This window comes from Rhipicephalus microplus, chromosome 7, assembly GCF_043290135.1.
Source record: "Rhipicephalus microplus isolate Deutch F79 chromosome 7, USDA_Rmic, whole genome shotgun sequence".
Classification (NCBI taxonomy): Eukaryota; Metazoa; Arthropoda; class Arachnida; order Ixodida; family Ixodidae; genus Rhipicephalus; species Rhipicephalus microplus.
The window spans coordinates 75,070,574-75,083,975 of NC_134706.1; the positions used below are offsets into that span (position 1 = coordinate 75,070,574).

Sequence of the window (13,402 nt, forward strand, 5' to 3'; positions counted from 1 at the left end):
GCGCAAGGTTTAGAACGCCGCTTCACTGCTAATCTTTCGGCCATTCCCCCTATGCTGGTAAACTCGCATGAATTTCCAGAAGTTTCCTTAGCTGATTTCGGTCACGCAATATTATGCTTAACGAGGACAGCCTGAGGACCAGAAAGAATTGCGAATTTTATGGTAAATGTTTTACTCTAGGAATCACCAAATCTTCTTCTTGAACTTGTGAATTATTCGCTAGCAAATGCATGTGAAGCGCCAGATTGAAAACTTGCCAAATCATATGTTGCTGCTCAAAAATTAACATGGAGCATGCATGTTGTATAACATAAGGTCATTCGCACAGACATCCAGTTCAATGGAGTTGGTTGAGAAACTCATCAATATACGAATTAATGAACTTATAACTGATAGGTCTATTCTAAATTGGGTTCAGGGCTGGTTGTTAAGTTTTGGATGCCAATGATGATATAGAACGCCAGCTTCGAGCAGCTGCATAATAAATATGCAGCTTTACAGTTACTTTAAACATTGCTAAAGCATATGATACAGTGAAGTACCGTATTTAATTATATAGATTATATTCGCTTGATTGTCCCACATACTTAGGAGCGTGGATACACAATTTTCTCACAGACAGGAAGTTTTATTGTTTTAAAGATGGGTTTTCATCATAAACTCACACACAGACGAGGGGAGTACCGCAAGGCTCAGTTCTTTCGCTGGTGGTAATAAATGTACTAATGAGCACTATTTCACGTCAACAGGACATAACAACTTATGTTTATGCAGACAATATTGCGTTTTTTGCAATGGCAGATAATATTCGCACCTTATGTGAACGGCTACACACTTCCCTTATGACGCCACAGGATGTCCCGCTCATTGGGCCCTACGCCATCAACAATACACGTTCTCTGTAATGCATAAACAGGGCGATTACATCAGGATGCGGATTGTTTATCCCGCTACCCTGTGGACGTAGCAACCGATACTGACGCTATCGCGGACGTTTTATCCGTGTCGCATCTGCTAAACATTGCGAAGAGCAACGTCAGGATGCTTCTTTACGAGCCATCTTTGACAAACTGGAGTCAACGCCTCGTGACCCATCCCTAGGAATGTTTTTGGTGAAAGACGGGATCCTATACCGCCGTAAACCTTCATTCGTTCACATCAGACTTACTTCCTGTCATCGCAGTGCACCGGTGTTTCACTGTCCTGCACCAACTTCAAGATGCCCCCATGACGGGCCATTTGGTCGTTTCTCGCACGTACGATCGTGTACTACGTCGGCTTTTTGGCCTGGACTTGCCCGCTCGTTTCAATGCCATGTCGCCGCTTGTGAGGTCTGCCACCGTCGCAAAACGCCGTCTGCCCTCCCAGCCGGCTACCTTCAGCCGATCGACGTTCCCACTGAACCTTGCTTTCGAGTTGATCTCGACCTGTTGCGCCCATGTCCACTCTCCACAGCCGGAAATAAATGGATTGCTGTTGCAAGAGACTACGTGATGCAGTACGCAATCACACGAGCACTCCCGACCGGTTGCGCTAACGACGTTGCGGACTTTCTGCTGCACGGCATAATATTAGTGCACGGTGCTCCCCGCCAACTTCTCACTGACCCTGGCCGCACGTTCTTATCAGCTGTCGTTCAAGAAATTTTACTACTTCGTACCATCCGCAGTCAATAGGTCTCACGGAGCGCCTCAACAGGACCCTAACCGACATGCTTGCCAAATACGTTGCGCCAGACCACCAGGATTGGGACATTCATTTGCCGTATGTGACGTTCACCTACACTCATTAAGTCACAACACTGCCGGCTATTCGCCCTTCTATCTCCCATATGGTCGGGACGCAGCTCTACCCTTAGACACTTTGCTACCCGTAACCACTGAATATGCCGGAGAAGCCATCGCGCGCGCTCACCACGCGCGCCAAGCTGCCCATAACCGTCTACAGGCCTCACAGGTGCACCAACGAGAGCTGAACAATTCTTACCATAGATCGTGCACTTTTTCCCGGGTTCTTTCGGACTCCTCTGGTCACCCATGCACTCGGCGTGTGGGACTGTCTGAGAAACTGTTGTCGCCCTACAGTGGACCATTCCGTCTCGTTCACCAAGTGACAGACGTCATGTACGAGATTTTCCCAACTGATCCAACAAAGTCATCGCCAGCTCCGAGCGACACCGTTCACGTGGCTCGGCTAAAGCCCTATTACCCCTCTTTAACATCATCTGCGTAGATTTAGCACCGGTACGGTGCTTGTATTGCGGGGGGAGGGGGTTATAACACATAACAGCCGCTAAACGCACCTGCATCAAAGAGCAGGACGAAGTAAGTTCTTGGCTGATGCTGGACTGGTGCCATCTTTCTCGTCGAGTTCTGTTCGTTGTAAATAGACGATTCAAAAAAGTTACTCGTAACATTACCGTTAAAGCTGACTCGGCGGCAAGTTCTTTTTACTTAATCCGAATATAGGTGCCCTCCTTGTTTTTTTTTGCTGCAATACCCCGTGCACACATCTCTCTGTTTTACCTATTAAGTATATACCACAGGTGGAATCTGAAGTACCTTTGAGTACTTTATCATACATCACATAATTGGTGATCTAACGCCAGATTTCTCGCTGGAAAAGCTGCGCGAGCCATTTACATATTACGTAGGCTAAGTAACAAAGGCATAGGTATGAGAAGAGATACACTGGTAATGATATATTGCATTGAAGTACGTTCGTGCTTGGAGATTGGTTGTGCAATTTTTCCTGAAGTACCAGCTTACCAGTTACTGCCTCTAATTATTTCGGAAAGGGAAGCTTTGCGCTTATGCCTTGGCCTGCGTTAAACACTTGCTAGCAGTGTATTGTATCTCGAATCAAGGGTCCCCACTATTTCCTGCTGAATTTCTATAATTTCTTCAGAATTTCTTCTACTCTTTCCTTCACAACTGTGACAGTTATGACTCAAAGCGAAGAATAAAGAAGTGATTTGAAATTGGCCTTGTCAATTTTGATCCTTGTGCTGCCGTAAATACGAAATGTGCAATCGCATTGCTGTGCTTGTCTTCACGTTCTAGGTAAACGCCAATGTTTTATTCAATGTCTTGTTTCATCTAAATGAGAGCGCCTAGCGCACATTTTGTTTAGCAGTGGGGCCGTCGCCTAAGCTGTCCTTAAGTAATTGATAAGGCGGTGTATGTGGCACATACTTTTGAGCCGGTGCAAATCAATTTCGTTAAGATGATGCAGCTGTGCCTACAGAAACTCATAAATTATTCACACACAAACACATTGAACGACCACAATTCGCTTTATAATACTTACACCACTGCATATTTTCTCACCGGGATTGTTTACTTTCGTACTGAAATACGAAAGTACTTGCGCGACATATATGTGCCGCGCTAACAGATTCTATTAGTTGCTTTTTTACCCACACCTCATCCGCACTTAGACGCCTCGTATGGGAAAACAGCACAACGCACATAGCGAAAGATCACCAAGATTCCCACGTTGCGAAATCCAACCAAAACACTAAAACATGTGCAACAGTGATACCATGACTTTTGCGGGTGGTAAATCACAGACGCGCACATTTCTTAAAGCACAGACGCGCACAATAGTACTTCACCTTCACCTTACTGCACACAAATTACCACGACGTCAATCGTCCTCAGGTGATATATGCTTTGCGCATGCGAGCAACGCAGAGAAGAGATGTCGTGTTCCTGCTTCACGTGACCTAAACGACGGGAGGTGATGACGCTCTGCCGTTTGGGTGCACCTTAAATTCTGTAAAACGAGAAACGTCAACATCGGATGACAGCTGGTGAGGATGATGCTGAGTGCGAGTGGATGAAAAAATAGCTTCTTGTTGGTGACAAAAACAGCACAGAAAAACCGAATAGACGCTGGCTGGTCTCTGTGCTGTGGTACATCGAGTTTATTCTCGAACTGCTGAATTCGTCATTGATACAATGTCACAGATACGTCATAGTAAAGAGAGCCGCAGTTAGACGCGCATAATACAAATGGACAGCGGTACGCTTTACTTTTTATTCTTAGCTTGTCACCGACTATAGTACTTGCGCATTTGAAAAAAAGTGCGATTAGTTTGAATGCCTGGACATAACGGCTTAATTCTAAACGAAATAGCCGAATTCTTAGGTAAGTCGTCATTAGGCGGATTGATTCTACCGTATCACATCATCTGATTATGTCACTGCTGCTCGATTCCACAGGCGTGCACTTATAGAAACCTTTGGAAGAACAGGCGTGACAAACTCTAATGAATAGCACTATTTAATACATGCGTGGCGAAGATACTTTTGACAAACTCATAAACTGGAAGTAGCTAAGAAAAGGCTGCACAGCCGGGTACCAAATCTAAGTTTCTACAAACACAGGTCTGCCCGGGCACTTTTGCCACTGTGAGCATTTTGTGGTGAACTGGAAAAATAGATAATTTCTTTTTGACTTGTAGGTGGTTTACTACAGTATGAAAAACCCGTTTAAAAATACCTTTACGTGGTATATGTATGGATTTATCAGAGCTTGTCATTTTCTTTTTTGTCTTTTGTGCCCTCTTTTCTAAGTTCTACAGTACGAGAGTATGCGTGGCTGCCAGAAAATATATCAATGAAACTAATGGGTTGACTAATTGTTCTGCTCTGATATTTCTTACGTGTCTACAAGTTTATATGTGTATAAAAATTATGATATTGCTCTAATTTGGGAATAAATTGTCTTCTCTATTTAAATACATATATGCATTATATCACTCACTACAATTACCTAGGTACTCTGTACTCTTTCTAATATGTGACCTCCATTATTTTAAAACTGCACACTGTTTTATAAAACCACTCAATTTTTGGCCAATTCCGCACAGTGGGTAGGCGCCACGGACAATAGGTGAACAAGAACTCAAGAACTTTGATTGTTTCTCATAAAAGAGATGCTCGCTTTTGGTATTACCTGGCACATTTTTTTAGTGTCACTTACCTGTACTCTTTTCAAGAGAAGATACCGGTGAATATATCCTTCTCCAAATCTGGAGAAACTAGAGGCTACGCATGAGTACTCCGGCCTCTTAAGTTCTTCGGAGTAACCCACAAGGTAAAGAGTATTGTGTGAAGCAGGTAACTGAAAACAGAAGCGATTCTTTTTATTTCAGTTAACAGGGTGAATACAAACAGAACAAAAAAGTAAAGGTAAAGCAGTGCGCAGACATCATATTATTGTTTGTTTGCGCTATGCTACCTTGTCATGAGTGAATGTGCATGGTTCACTGCTGCTGTGCTAGAGCTAGATGAAGCACACGGTGATATAAACATAGCCAGGAGAAAGCTCAATTGTGTGAAGAGGATTATCAAAGCCTGTGTCAATGAGCGAATTGGTAATAATTTTCGAAATACAAATAGCCATTTCCGCTCAAAACTGTTTTTATGCCTCTTCTGATAGAAGCTCATTAACATATAAAATTGTAATGCTCGCACCGGTGAACTTGAGGTAGTATGTTTAGTAGTAGGCCATGGCGGTTGCGATATAATAATTACGAAATAAATGCACATCCACGACTTGAAGTGGCACGAACTATTGAATTATTGAAATTCTAGTACGAATAAGTATTTTAAAATATATTTGCTCAGCATTCATCAGTAGCTCAAACTACGTACTTTTCGACAAGCCGAGTGGTGGGGCATGGAGGAAGCAAAGCGGCGTACGTGGAGCGCTGCGCGGCTAGTGCTTGTCACCTCGTTAGTCAGGCATGAACACACAGATGGATGGACAGATGGTTAGACGTACGCACAGACAGACGGACAGATGCATGCTCAAACGGATCGACGGTTTCAAGGACGCAGGCAGAGATGGGTGGACGGACCCTTCGCCCCACTGATCATCATTCACTACGTGAATATTTTGTGATTTTGTGACAGAGAAGTGTTTTACGCTGAGTCTGCCAAGACTTCAATTACATGTTTCCCTCACAAACGTCATGTTGTTAAAATACTCAAGCACACAATAAAAAGTCACTGCATATCCACAAAGTGAATTATGATGAGTGGGGTGAAGTGTTCGTTCGTACGTCCGTCTGTCTGCTCGCCCGTCCGCTCCTATCAGACAAGAGCACGCATCGTACGGACGAACGCTTCGCCCCACGTCTAATCATTCATTAGGTGAATATGCTTTGCGTTTCTTCATACAATAACGCTAAATATCCTCTTTAGTCGACGACTGAACGAAAACCACTCGCGCCCTTTAGTGATAATATTTCTAAGCCCATATGCACACAACGTGAGAAATCTAGTGAGAAATTGGTAAAATATTCAGAAGTGGCTACTTATAGAACAAGCTACTACTAAGAGAGATTGACCTACACGGTGCTTTGCCCCTGAAATAAGAAGCCAGAAGAAATTTTTAATATTGACCCCTTGGTGCACGGATATAAATAGCAGGCACTCAACATCCTGCACCATCGGCATATTTGTGAAAAGTCTGACAGGCGCGAGTTATATATCACACGATCATTCCCTCAGTACCTGCGTTCTTTTCAGCGTTTGTCGCGGTGGTGCCACCGCCTGAAAGCATTGCGGAAAAATCCTGTAATTGACACTGATACCTAAAAAAAAACACCTACGCTGTGGTAGTCCAGTGGCGCGATTCTTGCTGTGTCCACTGGTATGTCCACTTTGCCGAGGCGCTTTCAATTAAACATAAATACGGTGAGTCGAGACGTCATGACGCTCTTGAGCACGTCGACGCACCAAACCCGTTAGCACATTCCCAGTAGAACGAGGAAGGAAGCGGACAAAGTATGCAGTAACAGGAAAATTTTGACAAGGCTGATCTTGTGCATGAACATGGGGAGGTGTCTGAAGAACGATGCAGAAAATGCGTACCGAACTTTCAGATGCGTCAGGTGGGCGACCTAGTTAAACCTATTTCAAGAGTTAAAGGGATTAGAGTTCAAGCACAGTCTCCGAGATGTGCATTCAGAAGCGAATTAGGGTGGCGGGAAGGGGGACACCACTCGTTTCGGTGGAACGCAATATGTCTTTTTCAATTGTGTCAAAAGTTGTGAAAGCTGCGTGGCGTCAAAATGACGTTGCAGAAAAGAGGCCGGAAACTGCTAGCGCGTGCTGCTCGCCGTGCTCCAACCAATGACAGAAAGCGAAAATAGGCATGTACACTAAGTATACAACGCGAGAATTGCTCTCCAGCTCTACAGCACCCCTATACCAGTATTGAAAGAATGCCCTACCTGCGCCGCTTGGGTAACGTTGACAGAATACTTGAAACGCATTGTAGCGTGGTTTTCCAGTGTGCTCCGAAAATAATTCTGGAGCTCTGCCTCTCGCGTTAGTGAGGTTAAGCTTGTCGTGACCGAACTGACTGCCATAAGGACGCCGATTCAAGGCCGAAATGATTGTATCTTCGCCTAGGTGACCCATCAGCAGGACACTGCTCGTCAACACGGCGCTGCATGCAAAACACTTCCACAGGACGGCGGTCGACCCGCAAGTCCCACACCCTTCGCTGCCGCGGAACGTGAGTTCAAAATGACTCAGGGAAAACCAATTAGGTTTCCCTAGCAAGGCTTGCGAACGCCTGTGGCTCAAAGCGATTTGAGCGGTGCTCAGGTGCGTACTATGCAGTCTCTCTGAAAAGTGTGTGGAATTGTTAGTCTTTGGCTGCCGTGATGGATATCTGCCACCAGGTGTCAACATTATTGCAATGAATTTAAGCATGCTAAACTAATTGAAAGCAATGGACAAAATTTATTATTCTGCAAAAACATTGAACTTTTTCTGTGAAGACACGTTTTACTTTGGTGTAATATATCAACTTCTACAGCCCCGTCGCGGTGGTCTAGTGGCTAAGGTCTCTTCGGCTAACCTGCACGTCACGGGATCGAATCTCGGCTGCGGCGGATGCATTTCCGATGGAGGCAGAATTGTTGTAGGCGCGTGTTCTCATATTTGGGTGCACGTTAAAGAACCCCGGATCGGATGGTCCAAATTTCCGGAGCCCTTCACTACGGCGTCTCTCGTAATCAAATGATGGTTTTGGGACGTTAAACCCTACATATCATGATTATCGATTTCTACATCAGAAGGATGAACCATATGCTTTCTTCTCAGTGATATCAGCCGTTCGTTTGCAATAACTACTAGGACTAACGCCTTGTTACTTGAGGGCCAAAGAAGAAGCAACTGCAAAACGTGTCCATAATATCAATGCCTCAGTACGCAAATACAAAGCAAGTACAACGATCTGTAGTACTTCTGCATACAAGAGGGCGCATGAAGAATACATAGATTTTATGCAAATGCGAGCAGCTTGAAGTTCTGCAACCATCTCCTTTCTTCTTTTTGGCATGGCTGCCTGATCAGCTTACCATGCTGACCCGGAATCTAGATTCGGTCAAGCTTGGACCAGCTGCGTCAACTTGAGCAGAGTAGTCTGTGGTGCGGAGATACCACGAATAGCGTACGCTGAGGAAGCAAAACGCTCCACATGAGATAAATGTTTTCTTTAAATATGTGGTAATTTTGCTCGAAGTGAAACACAGCAGTGGTGGCACTAAAATGTAGGCGACATCCTAGATTATGCGCCTATCAAACACCCTAAAATGTTAAGAGAGTCATGGTGCAGTGACTCTCTTCGGTTATCTTTGTGACTTCTTGTGAAAAGTATCAGCAAAAAAACTACAGTCGTTTGTTCAAACGTACCTTTAGTCTCGTGAAGCGCCTTTCGAATAGCTTTCGTGTTTAAGACGTCGACGTGTGCGCAGTACATCACATGGCTGCCGCTTGGTGCCGTTCCTTTATGCTTTGTGCTGTGACACCGCAGTTTACTGTCAGCTCGATTGTGGCCGGTGGCAACTGCGTCTCCTCTACTGTCTTCCCTGTTTTCTGCAGTGTGTTGCCTGTCTTGTAGTTTTGTATTCCAGACAGTGGACCCATGTTAGCTTGTGGGACTCGCCATATTGTACGCAAAGGCTCTGGGCTCGAAATGGCGTTTGGATGGCGCCATATTCATGGAGCTGCGTATTCGGGCACTCTACGTCTGTTGGTGTTAAGTGTTCTGCCCACAATTGCCTGCGCACGAAAGGGGCAAATAAGCGGAGTGGCCACCTGACCAATCACCGAAGGGGAGCCAGGTGTCCGCATACGCTTACTCAGTCGAATTGGTCCCGTAATTGTTTCAAGTACAAGACTGCAGCCGTACATATCTTTGACCATACAGAAGCCAAAGACCAATTGATGTTCAATTTCAAGAACTATATAATTTCCCATTCCCGCCCTAAATCGCTGCCGCCAGTCTACATTGCAGAAAGCACTTTTTCACTTCATTGTTATTTTTAAACCGCGGCAGCTTGGAAATCTACCTTGTAGAACTGCCTACACTACATGTTGGTACAGTGCCTTTCTATATAAGCTTTCTATGCATCACGGAGTTTACTAAAATTTTCCTGTTAATGCGAAGCAAATTTGAGGTTTTCTAATAGTCAAAAAAATTTCAAAAAATGCTTACCGGATATTTAAGTGATTTGTTTTTATCAATGGGCTCACCTAGATGGCAATAAAAAAGAAAAAAGGCAATATTTAGAATACGTGAGATGCCCTACTTCTCGTAATTAGTGAAATCCTCGTTAATTCTAAAATGACGTCCAGGGGTTTAGGCCGTCTGCATCAAAGGATCGCAGCAGCCCATACAAAATATTCAAGACTATTTTAGATATATATATTTAGAAAATCACAGCATATCCATGGACTGATCGAAGGATGACATTAGGGTGGAGCGTCTATCCGTCTATTCATGAATCCGCCCATCCGTCCGTCCAACCATGGCTTGATCTGTCCATCCGCGTGTCCCTCCATCTGTCTGTATGCCTGTCGGTCTAGTTAACGCTCCAAGTACGACCATCTCGCATCTTTTTATCATGTATTGGTCATATATACAAGTAATGCCATTTAGCGGACATTCCAAGAACTTGACTTCCCTGTGGCACATACTCGAGAGGGGTGGTTATTACAAAGGAGGATCGGGTGACGCCTTAAAAAGCTTATTTTCATCACATATTGATTACATACAAACACTGCCACCTAGCTGACATTTCAAGAAGCATATTTTTATCGTATATAGAATATATAAAAGTACCGCCATCTAGCGAACATTCCAAGAACTAAACTACCCAGTGGCACATACCTGAGAGAGCCAGTTACTACAGAGGATGATTGGGTGACGCCTTAAGAAGCATCGCCCCTAAAAAAAGCGGTACTCATTAGCGACCACACCACCCAGTAATCTATGTCTTGGCAGGGGTACACCACGCATTTGCACGCCGGTCCATCACTGACCGTCTGGCCACCGTGTTTCCAAGACCCTTTTGAAGCCATTGTCTGTGCTACACGTATCGCTGGTGCAGAGAAGTGCCACGCCAACCTCGCAATCGGCGTCTATCCCACAACTGATATCATTGAATTAAAAGGTGTAGACACTGCAAGCATTTCGGGAGGTCTGATTTTAGGTGACGGTAAAATACATTCAAAAAGAACCCTTTGTCGGTTAGCTCTAGTTATTAGCAATTCTCAGTGCACCTCCACCTCCTTTGCAGAAATTTCGATATTTATGATAGCATGTATGTAGCATGTGGCTTAGTGTTCAAGGCACTCACTTTCGGGCCTGGGCCATCTGGATTGAAACGAAATGCCTGGAAACTATTTACTTAGTGTACATTTCTTTGCCGCGCGTCAGATAGAGGTGTGAACGACTATTGCGGTTGAATAGATTTTTTCTACCCCGTTTTCAGTGGCTACACAAGTTGATTTGATTGATATGTGGAGTTTAACGTTTCAAAACCACCATGTAATTATGAGAGGCACCGTAATGGAGGGCTGCGGAAATTTCAACGACCTGAGTTATATTAACGTGCATCCAGCTTTTCGCCTGCATCGAAAAAACATTTTCGCCTGCATTTAATATGCAGCCGCCGCAGGCCGGATTCGATCCCGCGACATGCGGATCAGCAGCGGAGTATTTTAGTCACTTGACCAATACTGCGGGGCCCCTACACAGGTTAGTGAATGCAAGCATCGATTTAGTCAGTGCAATTATTGCTCTGCAGGTAGAAAGTTTGAAATCGAGGACTACAGATACTAAAGCTAGTGCCTTAATCAATATACCACGTGCCGACGGTTTCGCAGGAGGACTGAACTGAAGCATACGAATTCTTCCAACGAAGACAAAAAAAAAATATTTCCAAAGCAGGACAATCCATGTTCGTGCTTAATTGCAGTAATTCGCGTTGCCGTGCTAAAAACAAGTTTGTGCATAAAACTTAAAATTGATATCAAGAATAGCACATTTCCGGATCATGCCAACATTTTGAAATTTGCATTCCAAACCTTCGTTTCAATGTTCACGCGATGGTGCATTCGCTGGGCTCTTTTAGAGCTTGACGAACGCTGAGGAACCATGGAAGACACCACGCCTACTCAACCAGGAAACAGCGCTCTGGGACAACTAACCTTATATAAGGGAGTGTCCAAAGCACTGGCTTTCACGTGGGCTTTCTGCAGCAATTTGCCGCGCCGTACCTCTGCTGCGCCGCACCTATGACATTTTGAGCTTGCCCTGTTAATTAATGAACCGGTACTTCGTGGACGTTCGAACCCGGTTAGAAGCGAAAGGCGCCTAAAACCCCGCCGTGGAGGTCTAGTGGCTAAGGTACTCAGCTGCTAGCTTACCCGCGGGTCGCGGGAACGAGTCCCGGCTGCGGCAGCTGCATTTCCTATGGAGGCGGAAATCCTGTAGGCCCGTGTGCTCAGATGTGGGTGCACGTTAAAGAACTCCAGGTGGTGAAAATTTTCGGAGCCCTCCACTACAACGTCTCTCATAATCGTATGGTAGTTTTGAGACGTTAAACCCCACAAATAAATCAGCGAAAGAAGCCTGAAGAGTTGGGACTCTACTGACCATCTTTAATCGCTTGTGATGCAGCGAGGTGTGAAGAAGTGGGCAATCCTGCTGGCAAAAAAGGCCGAGACAATGTCTTTTGCGTTGATGATTTCGAACAGCAAAAACGCCGGTGATCGAGTACAGCAATCAACTGCATTTTCACCTCCATCGAAAATGCAGCCGCCATGAACGGGATTTGATCCCATGATCTGCGCGTCAGCAGCTCAACATCATAACCACTGGAACACCGCGGCGAGTGTATTGGACGGCAGAGCGACAAGCGGCAGTCGTCTGCATACGACCAACATGTTTGGATTTCCCAAGGGCAGAAATCTAAGGATTTCTTTTTATTTTTACAGATCACCCATTTCGGAAGAAAAGTTTAAATCATGAGCAAGAAAAAGAAAAGTTTAAATGAGAAGAAAACTGCAAGTACAGCTCTAAAATACCAACTGCCCCAATTCATCACCACAGAATAAAACTTGGCCGAACATGTGTTAGCAGCAAGAACAACATTGTGAAACACAAGAAGAAGAGCTTTACCTTTGTGGTTTGGCGGGGTGTGTGGTCCCCTTAACCTTGACATTCATCCTTCTCAAAATAAATTTCACCTTGTTTTGCTCCCTTCGTTTTCATTTTCTAATTTACGTCAACCGTTATATTTTAAGAGGTGGGTTGAAGATTTGTGCTTCCTACTTCACCTTAAGAATGTATTCATGCCAAACACTCTTCTTGTCAGCTTTTATGCGAACAAGATTCGCATAAAACATAGAAAAGCGTTTGACGGATGCTTAGTCGATGTCGACTTGAGGACGTCCGGCGCACTGCACACACATACGCAGAAATGCACGTGGGGATGAACGCGAGGCATAACTATAGTGCATAACCCTAAGCAGGGCAAACCGCGCACGAGGCACTTTCCGCGCGCTAAATCACTGCTTCGCGAAATTCTAACACGAAGAAAGAGTAAAAAAAGCAGAGTTAGTCGTAGCAGCAGCTATCTATTCCCACCGGCCACCGTGCGCTTCACCATTTTATTCATCACTAAACGGCCAAGTAAATACAAATATAACGCCTAGCACAAGAAAGAAATGCCCCCCAAAAAGAAAGGAATCAAGAACATTGGCCTCCTATCTGTATGTCTCACTACAAATGCTGTCGAAAGACGATAGTATTTTGCCTGTACAGGATGGAGAAAACGCTCATTTACTGTTCTGCGCGAGAAAATAGGTGAATGGAATTCTGTACACTTTACGTGAGAGTTACTGTATATGCAACCTTTAGGTAAAAGAGTTGTGTCGCGGTTTTCCGAGTGCTGCTCGCTCCGCCTGCAGAAGTTCAGCAACCCTGTTCGCCGAGGGCCATCATGTAGTCATTGGTGGTTCATTTGTACTGCGGAGAAGCCAACACTATGGAGACGACGCCTATGATTCGCGGATTATGTTCAGAT

At 44.7% G+C, this 13,402-nt stretch overlaps 1 protein-coding gene across 3 annotated transcripts in view; it reads right to left on the reverse strand.

Moving 5' to 3' along the window:
* Window positions 1-13,402, reverse strand: part of LOC142766978 (japanin-like-RA2) — a 171,482-nt gene that overhangs the window by 54,411 nt on the left and 103,669 nt on the right. For all 3 annotated transcript variants that reach the window (XM_075868189.1, XM_075868191.1, XM_075868190.1), the window contains 2 exons: window positions 9,526-9,563; window positions 4,990-5,130 (listed from right to left, as the gene is read on the reverse strand). In XM_075868189.1, the coding sequence (XP_075724304.1) occupies window positions 4,990-5,130; window positions 9,526-9,563 (179 nt within the window). The remainder of the gene's footprint in view (window positions 1-4,989; window positions 5,131-9,525; window positions 9,564-13,402) is intronic.